The 26,281-nt window shown below is 38.7% G+C and overlaps 1 protein-coding gene across 1 annotated transcript in view; it reads right to left on the reverse strand.

Annotated features, from left to right (window-relative positions):
• Nucleotides 1–5,205: 5,205 nt before the first annotated feature.
• Nucleotides 5,206–26,281, reverse strand: part of LOC101156758 (CXADR-like membrane protein) — a 51,292-nt gene continuing 30,216 nt past the window's right edge. Inside the window, exons 2-7 of the mRNA XM_004076326.5 lie at nucleotides 16,898–17,055; nucleotides 16,443–16,641; nucleotides 12,572–12,739; nucleotides 11,278–11,400; nucleotides 10,245–10,386; nucleotides 5,206–9,007 (exon numbers count right to left, since the gene is read on the reverse strand). Of these exons, the coding sequence (XP_004076374.1) occupies nucleotides 8,632–9,007; nucleotides 10,245–10,386; nucleotides 11,278–11,400; nucleotides 12,572–12,739; nucleotides 16,443–16,641; nucleotides 16,898–17,055 (1,166 nt within the window). The 3' untranslated portion in view covers nucleotides 5,206–8,631. The remainder of the gene's footprint in view (nucleotides 9,008–10,244; nucleotides 10,387–11,277; nucleotides 11,401–12,571; nucleotides 12,740–16,442; nucleotides 16,642–16,897; nucleotides 17,056–26,281) is intronic.

Here is a 26,281-nt window from a genome sequence, read left to right on the forward strand (position 1 = left end):
CCTGCAGTAACACGATGAGCCAGTAGGGGGAGCTCTGCGTGTTCATAAAGCAGCACATGTGGGCAGAGCAACCAAAGTGTTATAATAAAGTGTATAATAATATTAAGAACTTATCAACAGTCGAATAAAAAATTATAAACAAACAAATAACTAAATATGCGAAATTACTATGTTAAAGTTAAGAAATAATAAAATATATATATATGTGTGTGTGTGTGTGTGTGTGTGTGTGTGTGTGTGTGTGTGTGTGTGTGTGTGTGTGTGTGGGTGTGTGTGTGTGTGGGTGTGTGTGTGTGTGTGTGCAGAAACGAACAAGAAGATTAAAATGAAACAGGTTCAGCACAATTTTTGTTCAGTTTGTTCAGAGGCAGCAGAAAAACTGAAGGCTTATTTTCCAAATTCAGTCCAAACACGAAGAACCTGCACATAAAAAACATCACTGGAGCACACGGCATAATAACTGGTGGTTGCTATGAGAAGAGAACAGAGGTACGAAGGAACTGAATTAACCCTTGTGCTATCTTAGATGCCCCCACCCTTACATTGGCGTGTTATTCCTACCATGACAAAGGTGGATAAAGGTGGAAAGATTTCATGTAATCCATGGACACCAGTGAGGTTCACAAATCATTGAAGAAAAAAGGTTCAGCGCACTGTCTAGTGGGTCTAGATGACCCAACTCCCAATGTTAAAGTGCCTAGGATAGCACAAGGGCTAAGGAGCGCCTTGCAGAGCAGCTGTTAACAACAACAAAAAGGAACATTGCAAATATATACCGAATGAAACTGTAAGTAATATGCAACTTTCTAACTTTGATATATTTTTTTTGTTGACTGATTATAGTAAACTTGGTCAACCTGGATTTTCAAGCGTTTGCTCCTCCTGCTACATCTACATCATCTCTCACTGTAACGTTTACATTTACAAAACCCCTGGATATGTTTAGTATATTATGTTTAAAAGAAGAAACTCAAACAGCTTTTTTCAATATTTGAAGCATATTATGATATTGCTCGGACCCTTCTCATGATTACTGTAGTAAATGACAGTAATAATCACTTCTTCATGACGGTCCATCAGCAATAAGAGAGCATGAGGTTTGATAATGACAGATTAGATGGAAAACCTTCTGTCCTTTGGTGTTTTTGTCCGATCATCCGTACATCCGTTCGTCCTTGCTCTGTCTACCTGTTTATCCATCGGTCAGTCCCTCTGTATATTTGTTCATTCTCCCATCTATCCATCCAGTCGTTCATTCCTCCACCCTCCATCCATCCTTCAATATTTTTAACATTTTATTTATCCATCCATTTTTTAAACCTGCTGAATCCCTTTTAGGATCACAGGACTGCTGGAGCCTGCCCCAGTTACTAACGGGCAAATTGAGGATACACCCTGAAAAGGTCGTCAGTCTGTTGCGGGACATGCATTATTCTATCTGTGTATTATTCCATTTTTCCACCCATATCATACAGTACGTCAACCCGTTTATCTCTTTAGTCTAAAAACCTTCAGTGATATTGTAGATGACTGCCCCCGTGTGGCCATTATTTGTCCTACAAATGCTCAAAATTTTCCGTAATGTTCTTGCAATGCTATTTATGGCGTCCTATACTGTTCATAATTAAATAAATAAATATTTAATTAAACAAATAATTATGGCCTCATGCAAATACACAATCAACCAATAAATCTCTCATAAATGTATAAAAAGATCATGAAATTGTGAAAAACCTGCACACTGATTTTATATAAGCCATTATATTATTCAATATATTTCATTTTGCTTTAAAAACCTGTTAATTATTTTAAAACAGCATTTTAAAATATTCATTTTTAATCATGTGGAATATTATTATAATTCTGTCTTTTTTCAGAAGCTCGTATTTCAAAATCAACATTTTCCAAAGTAGCTTTGTTTTTATTTCATGTTGCTGTTTTTCACAATGGCTTATTTATTTCATGAAGAGCTTTTTCAGGAGAATGAGTCTATCTGTCAATCAGTGAAAGTGGATCTAAACGCTCATTGGCTCATCCATGGAAATCGACTCATATTCCTCGATACCCGCTCAGCGGTGTGCCAGTCAGAGAGATGTCATATATTTTAGCGATATCCGCGCAGCTTTGCTGACATTAGAGATCAAATAGAGTCAAACAATCTGTCTGCTGTAGAAGATGCAAACATGGACGACTCTGTTTTTGTAGTTTGAGGGTTTGTGTGGACCAAACCACAGAGGAGCTCCGGTCGTCCACGTCTATAAAGTCCCCCGTTGAAACATTCCTCATTCTTACGCCATTCACTCAGAGCTCACATCGTGCTTTACACTGTGTCGGCTCGCAGGAGGCGAGCTGGCGGACCGACAGTCAGACCAGGCAGCTGCGCAAAGCGGAACAAGCCTGCTCAGGCCTCCTGAACCTTATGATATTTTTCTATTTTCATTGAGACAATGATTATAATCAGGTCCTCTGATTTTATTTTTCCCTCGCGGGAAAATGTTGAACCTTTCCTGCGATGACGTTTCTGACCGTGGTCGGAAAACGCAGCGGAGATCCAGGATTGATTGAGCAATTCTGCAGCCAGGGTTTACTCCAAGAATCAGGCTCTGTACTTTGGAGGAAACCTTTTTTACTATTACTTTTCCGGGGGACAGGGCAACGGACCCTTAACTTGCGCTCACACACACACACACTCTTGCACTGCCTGGGCGCTCTGATTTACACGCAATTTAAGACGTAGTTTGACTGCAGGACCTGAAGCAGAGACTCTCTGGGATGATCTCATGAACTCAAACATGGAAACATTGTTATCATGTGAAACTATTCAAAATAAATAAAGCTGATCTTTTAACACTCCATGTGCATTGTGCATCCATGCATTGTTACTGAGATAAGCACAGGCAACCGCTCCATGTGGCCATCAGGCTAAAAACATTAACTTTTTTTTTTATTTTTTTTTTTTATTGAGCTTCAAACAAACATATACACATAACTACAGCAAAAAAATAAAAAACGAATAAAAAACACACAGAAAATTAACAAACAGCCTTAAAATTGTAGTTTACAATACTAGGGAACGTCATACAACATTTAGCATATAGTCTTCATTGAAAATAGACAGGTTTATTACATTTTTGTTTATTATTAATTAATTTCAGAAATTTAGAATATAAACTAATCTCTTTATGAAATGTGTTAAATAACATTCTGGCTTTTGTAATACAGAAAGTGATTTTCGTTTAACAGAATCCCTAATACCCCTAGTATTTTGTGAAATAAAACCACACAGAACTTAAGGACATAAATAAAACACGGAAAATATGTAAACAAAAAAGAGAAAATTTAGGATTAAAGAAGCTGGTGTCTTAAATTAGAAGTTAGCTGCACCCCTATATTTACTAAATATGAACCTGAGAATTTTACTATTATATCATGATTTTCACTAAAATGTTTCACTGGAAAACAAAATAAATTGTTATTACAAATTATATAACCATATTGATTGAAACCTTTCGCATCTTAGAAAAAAAAATACTTTTGTTAATAAAAGGTAAATGTAAAAAAAAGATGAAATACTTAACTTAGATTTGCTCTATTATGTAAACAGAATGACTTAAATGTTAAAACTTAGAATAATTACAGTAAAAAACAATTTAAATAAGGCAATATGAACTCAACAACGCAAAATAGGTAGGTCACCTCCTTGTAAACATTTCACTCCATATTCACTCTAGTCCCGTTGATGTATCCCACATGGCCCCTGTAATAAGCTAAAAACATTAACTGGCAGCCCCTCCCACACACGGCATGTTGCGTTCATGGAACTCCAGTTCATAGACGTTTTGTGGAACTCCAACAACCACCCAGCCTAACTTGGGCCACTACTAGATGTTAATGAGAAGATGAAAATTGCCGAACCGACCACAAAATCACCCGAATTATGCACACTCGCCCAAAGCCACTTTTATCCGCAAATCTAGAACAAAAACTGCCCAATTTCGTGTAACACTGTGGATGTGTTGAGGTGCATACTCCCCCTAGTGTTGAGGGGTGTGCATTGCGCCGTCACGTTTGGTGAAACATCTTCGATTGATGTAGTCAGGGTGCTGCTGCTCATGTCTGAGTAAAGGAGTAGCCAATCACAAAAGTGTCTCCGCCTTGTCTAGTTTGATTGACAGACAGACACAGTCTCCTGAAAAAGCTCTTCATGAAATAAATAAGCCATTGTGAAAAACAGCAACATGAAATAAAAACAAAGCTACTTTAGAAAATGTTGATTTTGAAATCCAAGGTTCTGAAAAAAGACGTAGAATTATAATAATATTCCACATGATTAAAATTAATATTTTAAAATGCTGTTTTAAAATAATGAACAGGTTTTTAAAGCAAAATGAAATATATTGAATAATATAATGGCTTATATAAAATCGGTGTGCAGGTTTTTCACACTTTCATGATCTTTTTATATATTTATGAGAGATTTATTGGTTGATTGTGTATTTGCATGACGTCATATTTATTTATTTAATTAAATATTTATTTATTTAATTATGAACAGTATAGGACTCCATAGGCTATTTGTTTAAAATTTTTTTAACAATTATAATTCAATTTAAATAAAAAAAATCCCTGAATGCTTTGAAAAATCTGCCTCATGAAAAAGATTTTCAAAATTAAGCACAGTCGTGAAAGACAGACTCTTGCAAATATATATATTATATGTATATATTAGGATACATTTATATAAATATATACATGTTCAGAAAAGTTCCCTTTCCCTCCATATGCTGTAACACCTATTAACCACTGCACACACATAAAAGAAGGTTAAGTATGTCCCAAAGGTTGTGTCTTAACAGGAATGAGTGAATTTGTGAGGAAATGTGTCCCAGATTGGTCCCAAACTATGGCTTCAAACATGCCCACTGCTTTTGGAAAAAGAGAGGTGGCCCACATGAACTCGTTCTCTGCAGAAAAGCACCAGGTCTCTGCTGCAACCAGAACCGCATTCACCAAAGCACAGCTCACCTGCAGCCAGCAGCTACTGTAGCGCGAGTCTGAATGTAATGCCAGATGATGAGTGTTGGACAGCAGCAAATCCTGTGGTTCCTCAGTGGCATTCTTCTGGAACTGCTCACCCAGTCCTGCCTGTTCAAGGTAACCACTTAACACGTGTAGCAACAAAGCAGCACATAGATTACCCAGCACTTTAAAGTGAAGAAGTTATATTTATTCTTGTTTTCACAAAACAATGGGAACACACATGGTGACAGTCTGAGCAGGACTATATGGCTGCTCCAAGAACAAGAAGTCCAGGGTTTCCTCACACTTCAGCAGACAAAGGTAGAGATGCGGAACAGCATGTTTCTGTCAAAACAATATGAGAAGATGTGATCCTAAACTCTAACATGATTTCTCAATGTTTTGTTTCTCAGTCAAAGTCATCAAATCTCACTGCCCTGCGTTTAAACAAAAAAAATCCAGATGCCTCTGCAAAGGCTTTATAGGGTCTAACAGTCATCTGACTGAAAGTCTAAAACATGGAGAACAATGAGTGCTAAGGACCTGGGGGCTTATTTATAAAACTGTAGGTAGATTTTGTGTACTCACAGAAAGAAAATTCAGATTTATCATCCTGCATACTGGAAACTAGTTTTTTTTTTCTTTTGCAGATTGAGCAAGAAAAAAACAGTTTTTATGGAGGGGAAAAAATAGACTTCAAAAGCAAAATGATGTTTCCACATTTTCCACTCATCTCCTGAACTTCTTTGTTCTAAGCATCTTTTATATAAAAGTCCCCATCTGAGAAACAAAAATGATTGCGTGAACGATTTAATGGCATCGTAAATACAGTGAACTTTTGACAATTCCTTCATTTGAAAAATGCTTTTTCATTTATTAGCTTTTTAATACTACCTGGCGACAGCACTTACAGTGACCGGTGAAGAAATGTATGCACTCCTAGAAATTCAAAGAAGGATGTCAACATGCATGCGAATATTTTATAACCCACATAAGCTCTAATTCTAATAAATAAAACCTATTTTTAGCAGATTTGTTTGATTTTCTTTCTGTAAAACCACAAAATTGCATTTGCTGCAAAACGTGGAAAAGCCCTCAAGAGAAACATTTTAAGTATTTATGCTTGTATAAATCATTTGCATTTTTATTTATCTTTATCTTTATATTTTTTCTTCTAACTTAAGATGTTCTTTGAGCTAGCATAAGGTTTCTTGTGCAGAAATTCCTCAAACTCCTTATAGGGATTTGAGGCTGGTTCGAAAAATGACCTGGAGCCACATCAGTTCACCAGCTAACCACTAGGGGGCTTGTTATACAGGCAACATTCAATCCACTGAGAAAAAAAGACTCAAATTTGAAACAGTGAGAAGTGTTCAAATAATCTGTTATCATCATTTGGATAAAAATAAAGGAAAAAAGTTGTGTTTTACCAGCTGATGTGTGTTTTTTCCCACTTAGTTTATTTTCAGAGCGACAGCCTTTGATGGGGGCCGTTGATGACCCTGAACAGATCAGTGGGTAACATGACACACCCCCTTTGTCCATTTTGAACATGGTTTGGCGTAAATATTAGTAACCAACAATTCTCACGCCTCTGGTCCAACAGATAAAACATTTACATACATATACATATGTTTACACAGTACAAAAATGAGCTTTTAATTTACATGGCTGAGCGTCATCACTCTTATAAACGTCACAAAATGACCAAGAGATGAAAAAATATTTTGATTATAAATACTGGTATTAGAGTGTTTTATAGCTAATTTAAGATGCAGGTCAACACTGACCTGTTAACATAAAGCATAGTAACAGAAAGCACAGAAAGAAGGTTTAAAACATCATCTGGCACAAACAGTGAATTATCCAGGATATTAATATGCAAACTGGAAAACCCTTTCGGACTTCACTTTTGACCTGAATAAAGACTTTATTATGAATATGGACCTCCATCAAAATACAGATTTGGGCCTTAAATTGAAATTTCATTTAATTATTTAATCTGATAATGAGTTTTACTTTAAAATGCTGTCATAATATAAATTTCAACTATGGACTATCTAGAATGTTTTCTGAATATTGTCTTTGATCTAAATATGGATTTTAACTAGACTATGGACCTTAATCTAATGACTTCAAATATAAAATGGATTTTAATTAGAATATGCTGTACATATATGATATTCTTTTCTTGTCTAAAAGAAATGAGGAACTATTGCACTTTAAAATGTGTCGCTAAACATTTAGGCTCATAAACAGATTTTCATTTCAGCTATGAGAGGCATCCATTGTTTAATTGTACCTGTGTAGAAGGATGTATTTACATTTAGAGGTGTTGAGGCGGCAGAAAAGGTCAATCAAAGAAGACAGATTGCAGAGAATCAATAATAAATCTAATATTAGATTTGGTGATGTTGCATTTGGTTCTAAACTTTACAATAAATGCCTTAAAAGGACTCTTGAGTAAATGCATTCAGAGACAACCACAAAAATCCTGTTTTCTAACGCTGACATTCACGGTGGGGCAGGAGAGGATCAGTGGAAGACACGTCCAATCAAATTCTCTTCTTCATGAGAACCTTTTCTTTTCTCTAATTTCTTGTCGTTTACATCTAAGTTTGGAAATCCAAAACACTTTAGTTTAGAATAAAAATGTCAACAATCATATCCTGTCATCTTTTCAGAAAGAACAACTAAAAAATTTTCATCTAAAAACGATCAGACTGTGGGAGCTGAGGGCAAACATAAAACACTCTTACATCATAAACTGGGTTATCAATAGCATTGTTTGGATTTATTACTGTAATTAAGATAAAAATGATCTGCATAAAAGTCGCTTAAATTCTATTTCTAATTGCTAGGAAAAAATATAATCTTTATAGGGTTTTTAATGGTGCATGAAAATACTTCAACAACACAATAAAGGAATCAATGTTAGTGTAAACCTTCAAGACTTTGGCACTTCCTTATTTAGGGCCTTTTATTTCACCCTGAAACAATCTTCAAACGTATTAGTTGTCTGTTGTAGCCTCCGTACAAAATGGCACACGATAATAACAGTGATGACTAATATTTTTGGAATTTGACGAGAGGGCGGCGAGCGTCGTTAACTGGAAAAGAGGCACTGAGCAAACCGACGACAATTTTTCAGCCAACAAAGCAGGAAGAATTGAAAAGATATTTTTCTATGCGGTGAAAATGAACAGCATAGAAAAAAAGTACTTGATGGGTTCGGTCACAGATGGAGGCGTGTGTCGTGGATGAATGGTCTCAAGCTATTTGCAGAATTGAAAAAGACTCTGGAGCACATTTCAGTCACTCCTCTGTCATTCTTTTTTTTTTCAATGACCAAAGAGAATACCTGCCATCAAACGTTGTCATTTCTTTACAGTTCTGTGCCTTTCCAGTTTAACAATGAGACTCCGATGAACTTGATGAAATGAGCACGTTTCAACAAACAACACTAGAATTAATGTGCCTACAGTGTAAATGCAAATCTGTTCAAGCGTCCACTGGACCGAGAATGGCAAGAGTACAGGTATATCTAGATAACATATTTACTATTCTTCTCATTCACAGCCTTGTGATGTAGATATTTTCCTCAGTATGACTTTACACAGTGTTAAAGGCTTGGGTTTGGGCGGGGTCCATATTAGAAGTAGCCCCCATGTGGGTTGAGTTCACATGGCTTAGTTTTGGGGGAGGGCTGGGCTTGGAGTTGGAGGTGGACGAGGAGGTCGGTGTGGAACGGGATACGAGTGTCTTGGAAAGCACCTGATTGTAGACAGCTGAAGGCTGAGTGAAAGTGGGACCATGGCAGTTTTTCTTTCCAGGCCCCACAACAGAAATGCCGCCTTGTTGGCTGCCGGTTCCCGTGTTGTGCACCATGGACTGGGTGGAGGAGGTGCCTGAGCGAGAGCTACTGGAATGAGACGAGGACAGGGAGTTGGGCTTGACTAGCTTTGCTTTCGGAGCTTCTGCATCCTCCCTGAAAGAAGCAAATGTGGTTAAGCGACAAGCAAATACTAAGGGTGCACTTACTGCCCTAGTCACAACTGCCCTTACGGGGCCAAACGTGGGCAAACCTGTGGTCTGCAGGAACTTTCAATGTTGTTGACTGGCCGAGGATCAAAATTGTTCATTTTTCTATGGGCATGCTGCAGGCGACAGATTGTAGCAAACACTTAAGGTGTATTCAGACTGGACACATTTGGCTCGCTTGAAGCGAATCAGAGTTCGTTTCCCCGATAATCCGGATCATATTTGGAGTCTGAATACACCCAAGTCCCGGTCAAGGAACCACTCTCTGACCCATCTTTCAAGGTGGTCTCGGTTTGTCTCCATTTTGGTTCGCTCTGAGGTTTTCTCAGTCTGAATGCGCTCCGTGCTTGGAACAGAACAACTGAACCGAAGGCCACCACAGCCTGGCTTTAAGGGATGTTAACAGAGTAACGGAGCAACAGGGAGACACAGCAACTCATTGAAGTGTGGTCGAATGAATGCAGGCTCATTAAAACAAGGTTTAACGTGATACACATTGCTTCTTACACTGTTTTCCCATCAATCTATATGTCATACACACTATACCAGATACCTTCTGGATTAATAACGGATTCGGTTCGGACCAATTAATATTTCTTGTCGGAATACACTCTTTAACAACACGTAAGGGTGACGTAGGTGAGATGCAGGCAGGGCATTTTTCAACTCTCTAAACCCTGTGCACTGCATTAAAAAGCCGGTTATGTGTTGTTAAACTGGCAAGCCTGACTGATCTTAGGAAATTAGACAATCAGAGCGTAGTTTGTGTAGACATCTAACGGGTGTCTTACGGGCGCGAACCTATCACCTACACACCCCGTCCATGCAGAATTTGTGCACAGTCAGCAAGTAGTACTCGCACCTTAATGACGACTAGAATGTTGCATAAAGACCCAGTATGTCATCAGTGTGGGCAACTTATATTATCCTTACGAAACCTTCAAAATACCACACACATGTTCCATTTTCAACAACGTCTCTTGAGGTGGACGCACAAGCCTCAGGGGAACTATAAGTAACACTTGCGCTGCCCGTAAGATGCAGTCGCCCCTGTCCGTGACCCTCCTGGGCCCCTGACAACCCAAAAACCTGTACAGGTTAACCCGTGCATGTGACTAAGGCTTAAGCAACACACATATGAAGTTTCTGAACAAATATTTCATGTTCAGGTTCAGAGAGTTTACCTGATTTCATTTGGGGTTTCTTCTTCTTCGTATTTCTTCATTTGCTTTTTGCAGAATGCCAACCAGATGATGAGGATGATGAGGAGGACGCCAAAGGACACACCAACTACGGCACCAGCAACCACGCCCATTCCCCTCACATCTACAGAAATGGCAGACGTTTGGAGTTAGGACAATAGGTTACTAAGTTGGAGGTAAAAAAAGTCACATTTACAAAAATAAAGCCAACTTGTGATGGACTGGTAGCAATTCCGGGTGTACCTTCCCCTTTTTTTAACAGTAGTTAGGATAGGCTCCAGCTTTCTCATGACATAAAAGGGATCCAGCAGGTTTATAAATTGGTGGGAAAAAAATCACAAAATTTGACTATTTTAATATTACTATAATTTACTCTTAGACTACTGATTGCAAACCTGGTGGAGACCGGAAATGCTTGACCTCTGTCCTTACCAACCTGCACAATGACTTGCTCTTGACCAAAAACCTATTTTCTGCTCCAACATACAAATAAATTACTTAAAAATCATGCAGTTTGATTTCCTGGTTCCCTTTTCTGAATTCTGTTTCTAACTCTTATTAAAGTGTTTCTGTGATGAACATTATCTTATTAAGAATCAGTGAACGCCAAAAGAAAAATCCTTTCTATTCCTTTTCTTAACCATCTAATCTTTTTTGTCTCGGTATACAATACTTTTAATTTTCTCTGTGTGAAAGGTGCTGTATAATAGAAATCGCCTTGTGCTCATTAGGTGGTATCTGGCTGAATAAACGATTTCCCTTGAGGGTACATCTTTATAACAAAAGGCTGAGAACCACTGTTCCATGCAAATGAAGCAGCAGGTTTTCCAACTCAAGAGAAAAAAACATATTTTAGTCTTTTATTTTGTCCATGTATGGTTACAGAATGCAAACCGCATCCTTGTTACTAACAGGAGGGCCTTTTATTGTGTTCATTCATGTCTCACATTCAATTGATCCTGTTCAGATGACATGACATTTACAATTCTGTAAGAAGACAAACTCCTCCACCCACAATGCATCTGAACCTCCACTGTGCAGCTTTCTTCTCCAACATCGTTGCTCGCTGTGCATTTGTAGATACCGGCGTTGTCCTTGGTCAAGTTCTTCAGCGTCACAGTTTCTGGGTTTTTTAGATCTAAAGTGCAGGGAAAAAATAGGCACAGGTGTAAGTTCTTGATCTCCGTTGGCTATCGAAAAGCATATCACAATCAATAACGATTTAAAACCAGTTATTTAATTTTTTTTTGCAGAGGGCTTAGTGCAAATCGTACTAAACATTTTGGTTACATCAATACAGTATTCCTTATTTTTTAACTGTTATTCAAACCTTTATTTTGTCAGATATTTTGACATTTTTAGAGAAAAATTTGGATTTACACAAAGGGCCAGCACGCTTTTAAAGCATGGTATTCTTTAAAGTACCTTACATTTTCTAAAAATGTGCAGTTGAAGAAGCTCATTATAGACTGAGCATTAACCCACATTTTAGATGAAACCTCAGTCTTTAGTATTAGTTAATATTATTATTATTTTAATAAATTGTTTTTACATTAAACTAGATGTGGCGGAAACCAACTGAGGTATCCTCTTTGCATTAATCTCACACATTTTACTCTGACAACTTCATAAAAATGTATTTAAAAGCAATAATTTGAGGAAGACATACATAACAATAATAAAGAATACATTTTAAACTGCTGTATTTCTGGCAAAGTAAAAAGTCCTTTAGAGACTAGAAATTTAACCTAAACTACATTTTTATTAAATTCATAATTTCAACAAAATCGGTTTCAACTTCACTTAGTACATTATCACAGCACTTTATGATTTTGTTTAACATTTATCACAACATTTATCACATTTTGATTTAAATTAATTTTAATGAGTAACTCTTTCGCACACTAACTACAGATAAAAAAGCAGACTACAGGTTACAATAAAACCAATAAATATTATACGTAAATTATAAAAAATGCTATAACTTTATCACATTCGTAGGCATATTAATGAAACTTTGCAAGTGTTTTCTTATTTCCATTTAAAAACCCATTTTTGTTTGTTTGAATTTTTTTTTCAACTGACGACTCAAAATGAAAAAACTATGACACTTTCATTAAAAAGATTCCCTTTCTAAAGACTAAATAAAAAGGTGACTGTTGCTTTAAAAACAAACTCGTACTGCTATTAGAACGGTTCTTAAAAGGGGATTTGCTGAATCAATACAGCATTTTCTCAAAGGAGATTAAGTTCAACGAATCGATTTTTTTAAAAACCAGCCCAACCGAAGGGTACAAACGCTTGCTTACCAATCAGGGCCAGTGGAGGCAGCTTCCCAGCGTATTTGCCCTTTTCCCCTAATCTCTCCCATTTGTAGTGAATGGGATTGGAGCCATCGGCAGACTTGCAGCTCATCTTCACCTCACCGCCCTCGAAGAATTTGCCCTCCATCCAGCATCGTGGCTTAGATGGCTTTACTATAAACAGACACAAACGCAAAGTTATGGTCTGTTTCTGAACCAACTGTTGATGGTTTATACTGACTTTGCCTTTTTAGTATTAGAATTCCTCTGTTCTACCAAAAAAAAAAAACTATTTAGTAAATTTGTCATTCCCAGTCCAACAATTTTACATTCTTTGGTTAGTGTAGCATGTTTTTCTAAACCAAAGCAGTTTTTCAATAACCTGGACACACAATTAGAAATAAATCCTTGCTAAACAAACAAAAAAACACATGTTAAGTTTTGCAATAAATTCCTAAATTACCCAGCGTTGTGCTTTTATGCACACATATAAAGACACAGACCTTTAACAAGGTAATATTTATACCAACCTTAAAGTTACCACCAATCACACCAGACCCTAAATAAGACAGTGGAAAGGACAACCTGCTAAATTAGGATCATTGACTGTATATGAGAGCTGGGCAATGTCCAAATCCCCTATCTACTCCCTAAATACATGCTAAAAAAACTATATAGTGTGGGACTATCTAGTGCCTTGGAATTGAAAAGCAATTCGGACACCATGCTTCCTACTTTTTTTTTTTAAACTGTAAATATGACATCACCAGTTTCACAAAGTAAAAACCTATTAAATACGAGCATTTTATAAAGATTATTCATGAATTCACTTTGTTCTGATGATTAAAACTTCGATGGTTTACAAACAAAGTATTTTATTTTTTTCACAAAAGATCTTCAAACACAATGCATTGTGGTCTATATTCACCAATCTAGTGAGCATCGATGCACACTGGTTTTTTGCAGAGACTTCTCGGACATTTCTATATAGGGCCTTTTGGGATTGTAGATTTGTACAGCTCTAAAAAACGACAAACGCACTATTAGGTGCACTATGTAGCGAGTAGTGAGGGAATTTAGGACACAACCCTGGACTGAGTGACCCCTCCTCCCTCAGGTTCCAAACAGGAAGTACCTGTTGGTTCCTGGAAGCCAAAATCCCATAGACTTCTATAGAGAAATAAACAGTCATTACTCAGTTATATTATTTATCAGAATAACCATTCTTGCTCTGATACCTCTTTCTAACATGTCAATCAGATATCTCAATAAAAGTATGTGGTCTCACATCAAATGTTCAAAATTCTCTCGAGCCCGCTTTCAAGTGGTAGGGGTGCAAACGTCCAGCAAGCTCACTTCTGATTGGGAGAGCTGTTGCCATAGAAATGTTGCCTCAGATCAACTCGGACCAATTACCGCTAACTAATGATTTCATAAAATTGCGATTGAATTGACTTAATTCCATAGAAACAAAACATCACGCGGTCCAGTTCTCATGCAGTTCATGTGAAACACAGCTTGATAATGCTGCTACACAACATATTCTTACTTTTGTTCACAAAGGAGCCCTCAAACACATGGAGCTTTTTTCTTGCTAACGCTAAAGATTTGTTACAGAACTGTATTATTTAGCACCCAGATATTTGTGAAAACCCAACAAATTATGTTGAGTTTTCCCTCAGTGCAGTGTTTTGTCTTTACTCTGGAGCAGTCCGTGATCAGTCAGTATTCATTTTGTTCAGATGGCAGCTGGAATAATTACTAAAATCACACGTGGTTCATATTCCTCGGCTTCTTTCGAACAATTTCTTTCCTTCATTATCTCTACTCGCAGCTGTCACTCACAAGAAAAACGGTTTTAAATCAAGTTATTGCAAACCAGCTGACAAGCTATGGAAATGAGCCAGCCTGAGAGCTGCAAAAGTGAGCCTTTTTAATATGCCGACAAGAGTTACCACTGTTATAATGATCCAAACAGATGTGAGCTGCCCATAATAAATCATGAATGACAGCTTGATTGTGAATTTAAAAGCAAGGTGAGCAGAGGACGGGCTAAAAGGATCCTGAGGCGGAGACATGAGGTTTAATCATCAGTGAAAGCACGTCGTGGGGAGGGAGTTATATGAAGGGCTGACTCCAACCCAAACGCCTTTAATGTATGCGCATAAGAAACCCTCCATTCGAATGTAAAGAATCAACTGTGGTAAATTACCTTGAATGTGGATTTTATCACCTCATTTTAAACTGAAAAACTGAACCCAACATATGTTTTACACCGAACCTACAAAGTGCTTATTCAGCATTCAGACTTACATCATTGCCCCACATTCAATGTGTAATAATAGCAACAACATTGTAGCTAACTAGCTGATTTCATGTGTGCAGCATTACTGAGTAAAGCTGCTGGACAAAAAAAAAAGAAACCTCATGGCTAATTCTATTTCCTGCTTCAATGACAACAAACTAAATCAATTTTATTGAGATTCACAAATTCAGCAAACAACTAACAATTACAACATCATCCATCAAAGACCTACTCCAATCACCATTTGATTAATTTTAAAAACATTCCCAGTAATGCCAAACTAAAAAAACCCTATTGTTTTCGATAGTTTCTAAAGAGCGGCAGGAGTTCATTATTAGCCTCTGAGTTGTGGGTGGTACTGTTGGAGTGGAGTAAGCCCGCCACCACTTTCCGTCACCCCTCTGTTTACATTCACTCCCGCTAGCCTAAAGCCCCTCACACCCTCAACCTAACATTTCCGGTGTGCCTAAATGGCAAGCAATATTGGAGCTATCCAGTCATACAGTTATGAGCCAGATGCCAGCTCAAATGAGGAAAACAAAGACGTAAATGGATCTATTTGTCTGCAAGTGAATGCATCAGAACAGAGCGGAAGCAGGGAGCTTGTGGCCCGCCAATTGTGTTTTTCACCAAAACAATCTTTCCCAAACTGCATTTTTTCACCTGCTCCTGATTAAAAAAATAGAATAAAAAAAATCTGAAATGTAATTTTAATCTTAATCTTCTTTATAAATGATCATAAAAAGATTCCACAAGAACATGTTAAAAACACCAAAGCAGGACTTTCATCAGTGGGTCGTTAAGTCATTTTGTCAAATGTCATTTCGAAATTGATTTAATTACAAACAAACTTTTTTCAAATATCTGTTCATTTACAGCTGTTAGAAGTCAGAACTCTGTCTCCTCTGTTGTATTTGGACCTGATCTTCTGACTCCTGACCCTGTTTCTGACTCTTTTTGCCTGCTGCCTGCCCTGACCCTCGCCTGGACTTGACTAGCCCCATCTCTCCTCTGATGATCCCATGCCTGTTATTGACCCCAGCCTGTTTGACTCTAATTTAGCTGTGCGCACTTTTAGATGAGCTAATAAACATGCTGCATTTGGATCCAGCCGTCTGCCTGTTCTTGTGACAACAGCTAACTAAAAGTGCAATTGTTATTGACAAAATGATTTCCTACTAAAAAACGAAAAGAACAGAAGTTTTTTGGTTAAAAAATGAGAAATTTCTATAAAAGGAAACTGAATGAATCTGTACTGTGTTTTCTGATTTAAAAATTGATTTAATTCAAAGAATTTTATTTTTTAATCTGGTGCTGAGAAGACAAAGAGTTAGAAATCATAAATATTTTGCTCCATCAGAGCCTGCGTAACACAGGATAATAATAATATCCATTCACAACGGCTCACATGTTTGTCCTCTGGGAGGTAGCTGCTACTGAAAATAACTCAATCTCTGCAAATATTTTAACCCCAACCGAGAACCGGTGATGGAACACACTTTTTCCAGGCAGTTTATTTGCTTATAAATATCTTTATACTTGCCATGAAATCCAAATGTGTTTTCTCCTTACCCAGAACTATGAGATGGATGGTGCTCCAGTGGTACTGAACACCTTTCTTGACTTTGCAGCTGTACTCTCCTGAGTCTATCAGTGACAAGTCCCTGATCAACAGAGACACGTCACCTTTTAAGAACTCTCCAGCAAAAGCCACGCGGCCACGCTCGGCTTCGTTGGGGTCAATGACACGGCCGGCAAAGTAGGTAATGATCTGGTGTGAGGAGAAGGTCAACATGACAAACATACAGAAAGTTCTATGAAACAACAAATCTGTCAATTGGTATATTCATGACTAAATATTAAAATGAGTGAATTCATTCATTTGTATTGAACAGAAATAATCCAAAGCATATATGTTTCTGTATACCATATCTGCAGTATAATGATTTATCAAGCAAAATTCGTGTTTGTTTTAATTGTTTCAAATGTGAGGAAAATTCTTTAATATTTTGACCAAGAACACTTACCACCCTCTGCCTGTTGGTTGGCTTTAGAAGCAGCCACTCGATGTCCAGAGAGGGGTCATCGCCCACCCAGAATTGGTAATGGCAGGGCAGTGTAGCATTGTCTCCAACAACTCTCTTCATTTCGGTTTGGGCCCATGTCATCAGCACACCCAGCAGCACTATGCACAGACAAGTCATTCATGGTTAAAGAGTCCAGGTCAGTGGATCTGCCGCCTCTACAAGACTGTAATCAACCGTCATCGTCAACGTAAGAGTCAAACAAAGACAACATACAGTCCCATTGAACCTTTTAACCCTTGTGCTATCCTAGGCACTTTACCATTGGGAGTTGGGTCATCTAGACCCACTAGACAGTGCTCTGAACCTTTTTTCTTCAATGATTTGTGATCTTCACTGGTGTCCATGGATTACATGAAATCTTTCCACCTTTATCCACTTTTATCATGGTAGGGAGAACACGTCAATGTAAGGGTGGGGTCATCTAAGATAGCACAAGGGTTAAAGGAGAGATACCCAAAGCTGTAGCCCCTCAGCTCCCCATTTCCTGTCCTTCATAACAGGCACCGTTTACATAATTAACATAATTCTTAAGCAGAGAAAAGGCGCCTTGTGCTGATATTACACAATCAACATAGATTGATTCTGTTGCAGAGAGAAGCAGCTTTGCATTGATATGCAACATTATGTGTTGCATACCGCGGCTTTTCTCTGTGTCAGAATCAGCTGATTCGCATTGATTGCGTAAACGGTCGAAGAGTTTCGACATGTCAAAGAGGGCGTGTTATTCAGGTGTCGCCAGCAACATCTTTGGTGTTAAAAAGTCAAAGAACGTAACGAATAGATTCAGGTAGTACACCATGCACTAAGAAGCCTGTAAAGCAAATGGACTCAGAGATAAAACGCATTACTACTAAATTTTTAAAGCATCATAAACTCAATAGGAGTCACCAACACATCCTCTTGTTATTCTAAGTGCCCTTCTAAGGTGACTTTGCCCCTTAACATTGTTAAAAAGTTTACAGTAATCTTTCTCCTATTGTTTGCAAATTGGAACGTACAGAAGAACTTTTGATGGTAAGTCCTCCAATCTTTTTCCTAAAATTTTCATTGTTTAGTAGCTTCAATGTGAGAGACAGCTGTGAGGATATTCCTATTCCTTTTGATTAATAAAGAAGCACATTTTAAATTAGCAACAGCACACTTTTTTTCTCAGACTGATTCCACTCAGCCTTTGAAAGCCCTCTGAGCTTCAATGTGGATTTCTTCCCAACATTTTGTCTTTTCCTGGCTTAACTTAACTTTTGGTACAGTGTTTGCAAAGAAACTTCTTTGGTTATCAATTCTGTCATAAAAAGCTAAAACTTACACCTCTCTAGATGTTCCTTCACCTGCTCTCTACCCATCTCAATATCATCTGCAAACATAATGGTCCACAGAGATTTCTGTCTAACCTCATCTGTCAGTCTGTCCATCACCACAGCAAACAAGAAGGAACTCAAAACTGATTCTTGGTGCAGTCCCACCTCCACCTTGAACTCCTCTGACACATCTACGACACTATCTCACCACCGTCTTAAAGTTCTCAAGCTAAGGAAACATGTGATGCGTGTTTAAGAACACGTACAGCCAAGTCATGACCAGATAAGTGCGGAGTCAATTATTGATCTACCCTCCTGAGTGCATTTAAGTTAGTCTAACATGCCTTCGGCAGGGGTCTTTGAGGGGGTGTAACCTAGCACTCTTCCTCTTTGTACAGTCCATCATCCACTGCGGCAGAACACAATCATTTAACAGGTGTCAGCTCACCTTTTTATACATAGTAAGCGTGATGGAATGACATGCTTGACATGTGTTTGTTTGTATAAGTATTTGCGTGTGCGCTGTGGTTGAATTCTGTACGTGTTGACATGTTTGTGTGTGGAGACATTTAGAGCCAATAGGTATGTTTGGTATACAAGTGTGTCAGCGGACAGCCTCCCCCTTTTGAGAAACATCTATTGTGTTTCTACTTCTTTAAACATCCTCCAAATTCTTCAACCCTTCCTTTTTACTTTCTGCCCTTTCTGTTGTACCCTGATCACCAATCTCTAACATCCCACTCTGTCCATCTTTTTTTTTTCTGTCCAGTCCAAAGGAAAATGTATACAAACTTAATAAATAGAAATTTAATTTGGCCTCAAATACAAGAGGGGTTTATACAAATATACACTTTGTGTGTCAGAGGATTCATAACCCCCTATTGTCACAGTAAAACCTGTCCAACACAAGAGGCCTTCAGCTCGTACCTGTTTTCCCAGCTGTTGGACAGGACAAGTTAAGGGGGGAAAAAAGTTCTTTAACATGATGCTGACATTTTAGCAAGAGCGTTAACACTGCAATGCCAGACTTGACTCTCCTATTATCTTTTGGAAAAAAAAATCAGTTTGCTCTTAAACAGAAAAAGACACAAAAAAAGTATTTTCCTCTTTGGATCTATTTTTCAAGCGTTTCAAAACCAATACACATTTGTTTCATAATCTTTAAGAAGTGCCACAAATGTTTTTTTTCCAATACTTTATACATTTTAAGGATTTTTGTTCAATTTAGCAGGAACTGGAAGGACATTTCAATGATGGGCAAACCTTAAGGCAATTTCCCAGCAGCAGCTACCCCTCTTTTTTCAACATTAATAAAAAATTATTTGATTTGAAGATTTGAAAAAATGGTAACTCTGCCACCATCCTTGCATTTGTTCCAGGAGTTATCCTGTTTATTCCGTCAAGATTGAATTGTCTTCATTTCTCAGACCCTCCCTGCTGCTCCTCTGTGCCCCTGAATTCTGTGAGAGAAAGGAAGCTGCTGAGCACAGAGAAGCCCTGAACATTACCTGCTGATGGCAATAGGTCACACTAATGCAAGGTGTCACTTTTAGCTGGCAACAGTAGCACTGTGTATAGTAAAATGTCACAGCTAAGAAGCGACATTATATCTTATCATGGCTTAGGTGGAAATAATCAGCTCACTCAGTTATTCTTGGGGTCAAACCAGCATCTTAGAAAGGTTTTCCAAAAAAGAAAAGTCAGCATCAATTTACATTTTGTGTTCTTATATTGTCTAAATAGTACAGACAAAAAACATAATTAAAGGTGAATCCATTCATAAAAACTTTGTTTTAAACTATGTGACTGAATAACAATCTGGGAAAATCATACAATCTTAACACAAAAATTACTTAAATGTCTATTATTTTGTAGCAATAGAGTTCAAAGACCTGTTTGTGCCTTTTGTGTGCAAAGTTTCACCCTTTGTGCTCCTAAACATGTGTTTTTTTGCATTATCAAATACAAACTTAAATAAACCATAATGTTTCAGGCAAACACCAACTGTTCCTGTGTCATCTGTGGCTCACACACCTGCATGAATGCACATGACAACCACAAGCAAGAAATATTCAAAACTGCTTATTCCTTCAGGCACAGATTAGGTCGGAGAGGCATGCAGAGAAAAAAAAAACAGATTATTATTTACAGATTTTAAAACGTTTTGCTTCTCTCTGGTTATAATTTTGTGCCACGCTTTCTTCTGTGCCTCAGATGCACCATCACAAAAACACACAATATCATCTCAAATTTGCCAAACCATAAATGAAATAACATGTAAAAAGTTTGTTTTTTTGAGGTTCTCTTTGGGAGTGATGAGGATGGATAGGATGGAGGAACAGCTTAGGTTGGATGTTTGGAGCAGACATCTGGGAAAGCAGATTGAGATGGTTTGGACACATTGAGAAGAGGGACAGAGATTGTGTTGAAACAGATGCCGAGCTACAAGGAGAGAGGTATAGAGGAAGGGAAAAGAGGAAGTATAAAGGTGCAGTGAAGGATGACTGGAGTTGGTGCAAATGAGGAGGATGCAGATGAGAAGGTTCAGGGCTGGCCAACCCTGGTCCTCAAGAGCCTCAATCCCTGCCTGATTTCCGGCTCTCTGTTCAATGCTGACCACCTAAACATGGTGTGTTCGGTCAATCACGATGTGGAATTACTTAAGTCAGCCAATCAGCAGAAAGATGGTCAAAAAGAGCTGGAAACCAGGCAAGATTGTGTCTCTTGATTACCAGGGTTGGCCAGCCCTGGGTTAGATAGAAGGCAGATGATTTGCTTTGGTAACCACTAGAGGAAGCAGCTGAACGTAAACTAAGGTTGTGATCAAATTCCTTCACTACTAATATAGTACACTATATGGTGTGTTCATCATTTTGCAGTGCTGTCCAAGCTACAATTCCAAAATTTAGTGCTCTAGAAATTTCCTAGGAGTCTCTGCAAAAAACCAGTATGCATCGATGCTCACTAGATCTACAAATCTAGACCACAATGCATTGCATCGGAACAATTTTTGCCCCAAAAATGTATTTAAATGTATTTTTGTAATTATTCATCAAAATTTTTATCTTCAAAAGACAGTGGATTCATGAATAATCGTTGTAAAATGCTCATATCAATTAGATTTTAACTTTGTGAAATCGATGACGTCATATCCGCCATAAAAAAAAAGTGGTGAGCACGTCCGAATTGCTTTTAAAATTCAGGACACTAGATAGTGACGCACTGTATAGTTTTATAAAGTCCTTTCGACTGAAGGTAACGTCACACTACGGTAGCCCCACTTGGACAAACTACGTAGCGTCGACATCTGCTCGGGCTCTACAAATTTTCATTTCATGTTCCCTTTTGTAACCTAAAGTTCTTTTCCCTCATAAATTGTGTCTGACAATATTCTTTGTAATTTTTAGAAAGACATGTTGACACAATCCACTTGTTATTCCAGTTTAAGTTCAGCCGTGGCTGAATGTTAAACGTTGCTAAATGTTGTTCTTCCGGGACCGTTCTTCCAATAATAAAGCACTGGGCGCACGGATTAAAAAAACTATAAGCGAACATGCATCCAATAATAATCATAAAAATAATAAAGGCATGTTTAGAAGACAATCTCGCTCTGTGTCGGAGCTGTGTTTGTTTACAACAGACTTCATAATATTTTTTTCTATGGTAGTATTGTAATTTGTCTAGACCAATTACTATCTGACACGTGATCAGAACAACCTACAGCCAATCACATAATGTGACGTCATCATTAGTCCCAGGACCCCGAACAGAAGTTCCAGGCGAACGGTTATGGTACCTGCACCAGAGTCCTCTAAATAGCACACGCTCTTTGAAACACTGTGTCTCTTTGACCGTTCACGCGATCAGCATGAATGGTCTGATCTGATGCGGCTTTTATATGGGCTTTGCATTAATATACAACACATTAAAGTGTGGATGCCATGCTTTGAACAACTTTGTCAAATAAAAAAGCCCTTTAAACGCTGATTCTATTGATACCAATAGTTCGCGTCGAAAAAAATCCGAAGCATATGAATAATAGACATCTTTCGAAGGAATCAGAGATTTGGATCTGCCGCTAGAGCGCAGGCTGGAAGTGAACCCGATATGACCTGTGACGTCATGAAAGGCGTTGATTTTCGCAGTTCCGCTTCGGACAGCATGTAAACAAAACCGGTAGTCTTCGTTTCTCTCGTGTTTAAATCTGTTAATCATCAACATGCCAAGTCGTTGTGTGGCAGCTGGATGTAGCAATACATCTACTGAAAGTGTATCTGTGTATAAAATTCCCAAACAAGAAACGCTGCTGAAAAGGGGAAAGTTCAAGAAGGTGGACGGCGAAGGATTTTTCCCTCCAGATCTGCAGGAGAGAAGTCTGCGTTTTCGAAGGGACAAAAACCGGGACACAAACGAAGAATTTTGAACGGAGAGTTGGGAGGAGGATCTTGGCTTCTGAGTCGAGGAAAGGCGGGTGAGCTGGAAGCGAGCGAGCCGTTTTCTGGGTCGGAGAGGACGGCGCTGGAGTCGGGAGCGGAGGCTGCTAAGCTAGTGTGCATCACGATGGATCACATTGAGGCGAAGTAGTCGTGTTTTCTGTTGTCCTTGGATCCAACTGGAGTATTTCAACGCACTCAATGTTTTGCAAGAGAAGCAACAGGCCTGCAACGTTTTTTTTCTTTTGCTTTTGAGGTGCCGGTACCGTGAGTAAACTGAACTGTGTGTGTGTGAGCGCGCGCGCGCGCACGAGAAAAGGTTTCAAACGGGTTCAAACGGGTAAAACTGTTAATGTTCCACAGTTGTTAATGGTATACAGTGACTTTGTTAACTAAAGAGTAGTACCATCTGGGAAACTTTTATTTTGTGACATTTATTTTGTAAATTGGGTTGAAAACCAGTGTTTACCTTTGTTTAGATTAGGCCAAAAGGGGACATTTTGAGTATATTTTAGGGTAAGTGGAGTAATTTAATTTTATACATTTTTTAGACTTACTGGAGTCTAGCCGAATCTTCATGCTGGCTATCGTCATGATCGGCATGATCACTAGACCTACTACTTTCTGCTATATCCTCCTCACTTTCGCAAAAGGGTTCGAATCGATACGGTTGCAAAAGTGACTCATCATCATGATAATCTCCGCAACTTTCCTCTTCATCTTTCTGTTCATCTGATGATAAATCGCTAATAGAGACGGTAGCATCACTCTGTGCTTCGCTATCGGTGCTAGCCATGTTGTCTGCCTTGTCTTCCTTTCGTTACGTCACAAACAGGGCGGCGCGAATTCGGCGGAATGCGTGAAGCCGGCGGCCGTCCTCGTTGTTTATATTGCGTTTTTCGCTATTTATTCTTTTTCGAAAAATATTAAAAACAATCGCAACATGAAATAGAAACTATTTACTATATTTTGGCTTATTAAAATAGGCCATGTCACCCACACTTTAAAGCGTTGCATATTGGTGCAAAGCTTTATTTTTGGATAAAGAGTGATTGGAAAGTACCGCAAAATTACAAACGATGCTTCCTAATCTTTTCTCTTAATTTATCCGGTTGGTAACCGTCTAAGAACATTAGACCTTCTCTCAGATAACTTCCTGTAAGAAAGTCCACGGTGGCTCTGAGTTTCTTTCAGGCATTTCTCACATATACTGTAAAATCTCCAGCGGCTGGATGGCTCAGTTGGATGGATGTGGCACATGGGAAACCAGGGTTTGTTTCCCAGGGGGCACGATAAGCTGAATCCAGTGTGTGTCCTTGAGCAAGACCCTTTGCGCTACCACTTAATTACAGTCAGCCCCAGAAATATTTGGACAGTGACACAATCTTTATGATTTAACTTCTGTAGGCCACTGCAATGGATTTGGAATAAAACAACTACAACAAAACATAAGTGCAGGCTTTATGGTTTAACACAAAAGTATGATAAACATGAAGAAATTGTAGCTGTTCATGTGTAATTGCTCCTCATTTCAGGGACTCAAAAGTAACTGGACCAAAAACGTAACTCTAAGTAAAATGTAACTTGTCAATATTTTATTGAGAATCCTTTGCAGACAGCACAGCCATTCAGCGGCTATTCTGGAGATTTGACAGTAGCTACAACGGGTCCAGTCTGGGTCTCCCTGCACCAGTGTCCAGCCTGGATAATAATACAGGGTTGTGTCAGGATGGGTATCTTAAAAATCCCGGACAAACCACATGTGCGACTCAGTGAAAGCTGATTCGTTGTGGAAACCCCCAAGAGGATGTGGTGAAAGGTGAACAAGAACAAAGAAACTGTAGAATCTCCAGAAGCTACTATCTTCTAATGGGCATTGGAAGGAGGAACCCCAACTCCATCAAATGCCCTTCACCCAAAGACATTTTCACTGATGGTCTTTATCAGTGTTTCTTTCCTCAGGATAGACTGCTCTTACTATCAAGTGTGGAAGGATCTCTCACTTTTTGAACGTGGATGCCTGAAGCACGCGTTGAGCACATTTACATCGACTTTTCATTGTACATGCCCGCTTGAATGTGCGTTGCTGAGGCCGGTGTGAATGTAGCTTGTTGAAAAATACTGAGTGAGCTTCTGTAACTGTGTGACGCTCCCAGGGGGTCGGACTCACTCTTGCAAACCAAATGAAAGTGAAACATTTGTCAGTCTTTCCCCGCCCATTTCAGATGAGTTTGTCCTGGGGTGACAGTATTCTCTAGGATCTCCACAGCACATCCATACCCTGCTCGTATTGTGTAGACTTGTAGGCTTAGTGAATTTACAACTTTTTAGCTCCTCCGTTTGAGATGATAAATCTGATAACTGTGGGAATTCTTGTCAGGAAAAGATTCAGAAGGCAGTCAATTGAAATGTTTTTTTCATGAAATCTAAAAAAGCCTAAAGTCTTAGACCACGGGATGTAATAACAGGTGACAAGGACAGATCATTAGAAATGTAATGAGCCATGAAGCAGAAGAGACTCTGCTGCGAGTCATTTTACATGCAGCTGGTGGGCGGCACTGTTATCACAACCTGCAGGCAGTGAAGACGCACAACATGCCGCTTGAGTCCTTGTAGTTTGTGCGTGTTTTTGCTTTGTTTTTTTGCATTTATCAATTATCATTATTATGCACCACCTCATCTCCTTAAACTGATGAAACTGTGCTTCATCTGGAACACATGTCACTCCTCTAGTTCTCCCAGGAGTCATTGCAGTCTTTCACACTTTGCAGTCTTCTCCTTTCGGCTGTCAGCTTCTCCCCTCTTCTTAAATCAAACATCTGTTTGTACTTGTGACGTTTTCGTGCATTTATTTTTCTTATTGTACTGTCATTTAAGATTAAAGAAGCAATGATTCATTCTTTGTTTCATTTGTGAAGACATGTTTGCTTATACATAATTGAAATTAGCATCATAAAAAAAAGGACAGAAAACCCTGCACTGTCACAAGTCAAGTTCTTGTTCTTTGGTGTCTCGTGAAATATTAAAAGTCTCCAGGAAAAAGTGGTGGGTGCTGAGGAGCCAGAGAAAGGTGAGAACAGTGGGATTCCTTTGACCTGGCGGTATGAATCATTCTCCTGCAAACAGTCGGCATTCCATTTTTATCAATGTTGCTGAATTTATCTGATCATCTGTAGTAAATAGAAGGGGAGGGGGGGTGCAGCGGAGGCTCTGCTTAGAAATGAAAGAGCTTTAATGAGGACAGGCATGACAAGTGCAGCAGACTTAGTCACAGCCCTGTCACTGTCCTGTCACGGCGCTCTGTAAGAACGTGCCCTTGGTCAGAGGTCGCGCAGACTGTAGAGGGAGCCTTCAGTGACATGATGGAAATGATGAGCTTGCAGTCAGGTTTGATGGTAAACGTGAGGAATGCGAGTCTCTCGACAGCATTCAAAGAGTGGTCTCCTTTCCCCGAGTGTTTTTTAGGTTTTCTTGATACTGACAAGACTTTTTTTTTAACCCTTGTGCTATCTTAGATGACCCCACCCTTACATTGACATGTTCTTCCTACCATGACAAAGGTGGATAAAGGTGGAAAGATTTCATGTAATCCA

The sequence above is a fragment of the Oryzias latipes genome, chromosome 14 (genome assembly GCF_053564925.1).
Source record: "Oryzias latipes strain Hd-rR chromosome 14, Olatipes_Hd-rR_3.1".
Taxonomy (NCBI): domain Eukaryota; kingdom Metazoa; phylum Chordata; class Actinopteri; order Beloniformes; family Adrianichthyidae; genus Oryzias; species Oryzias latipes.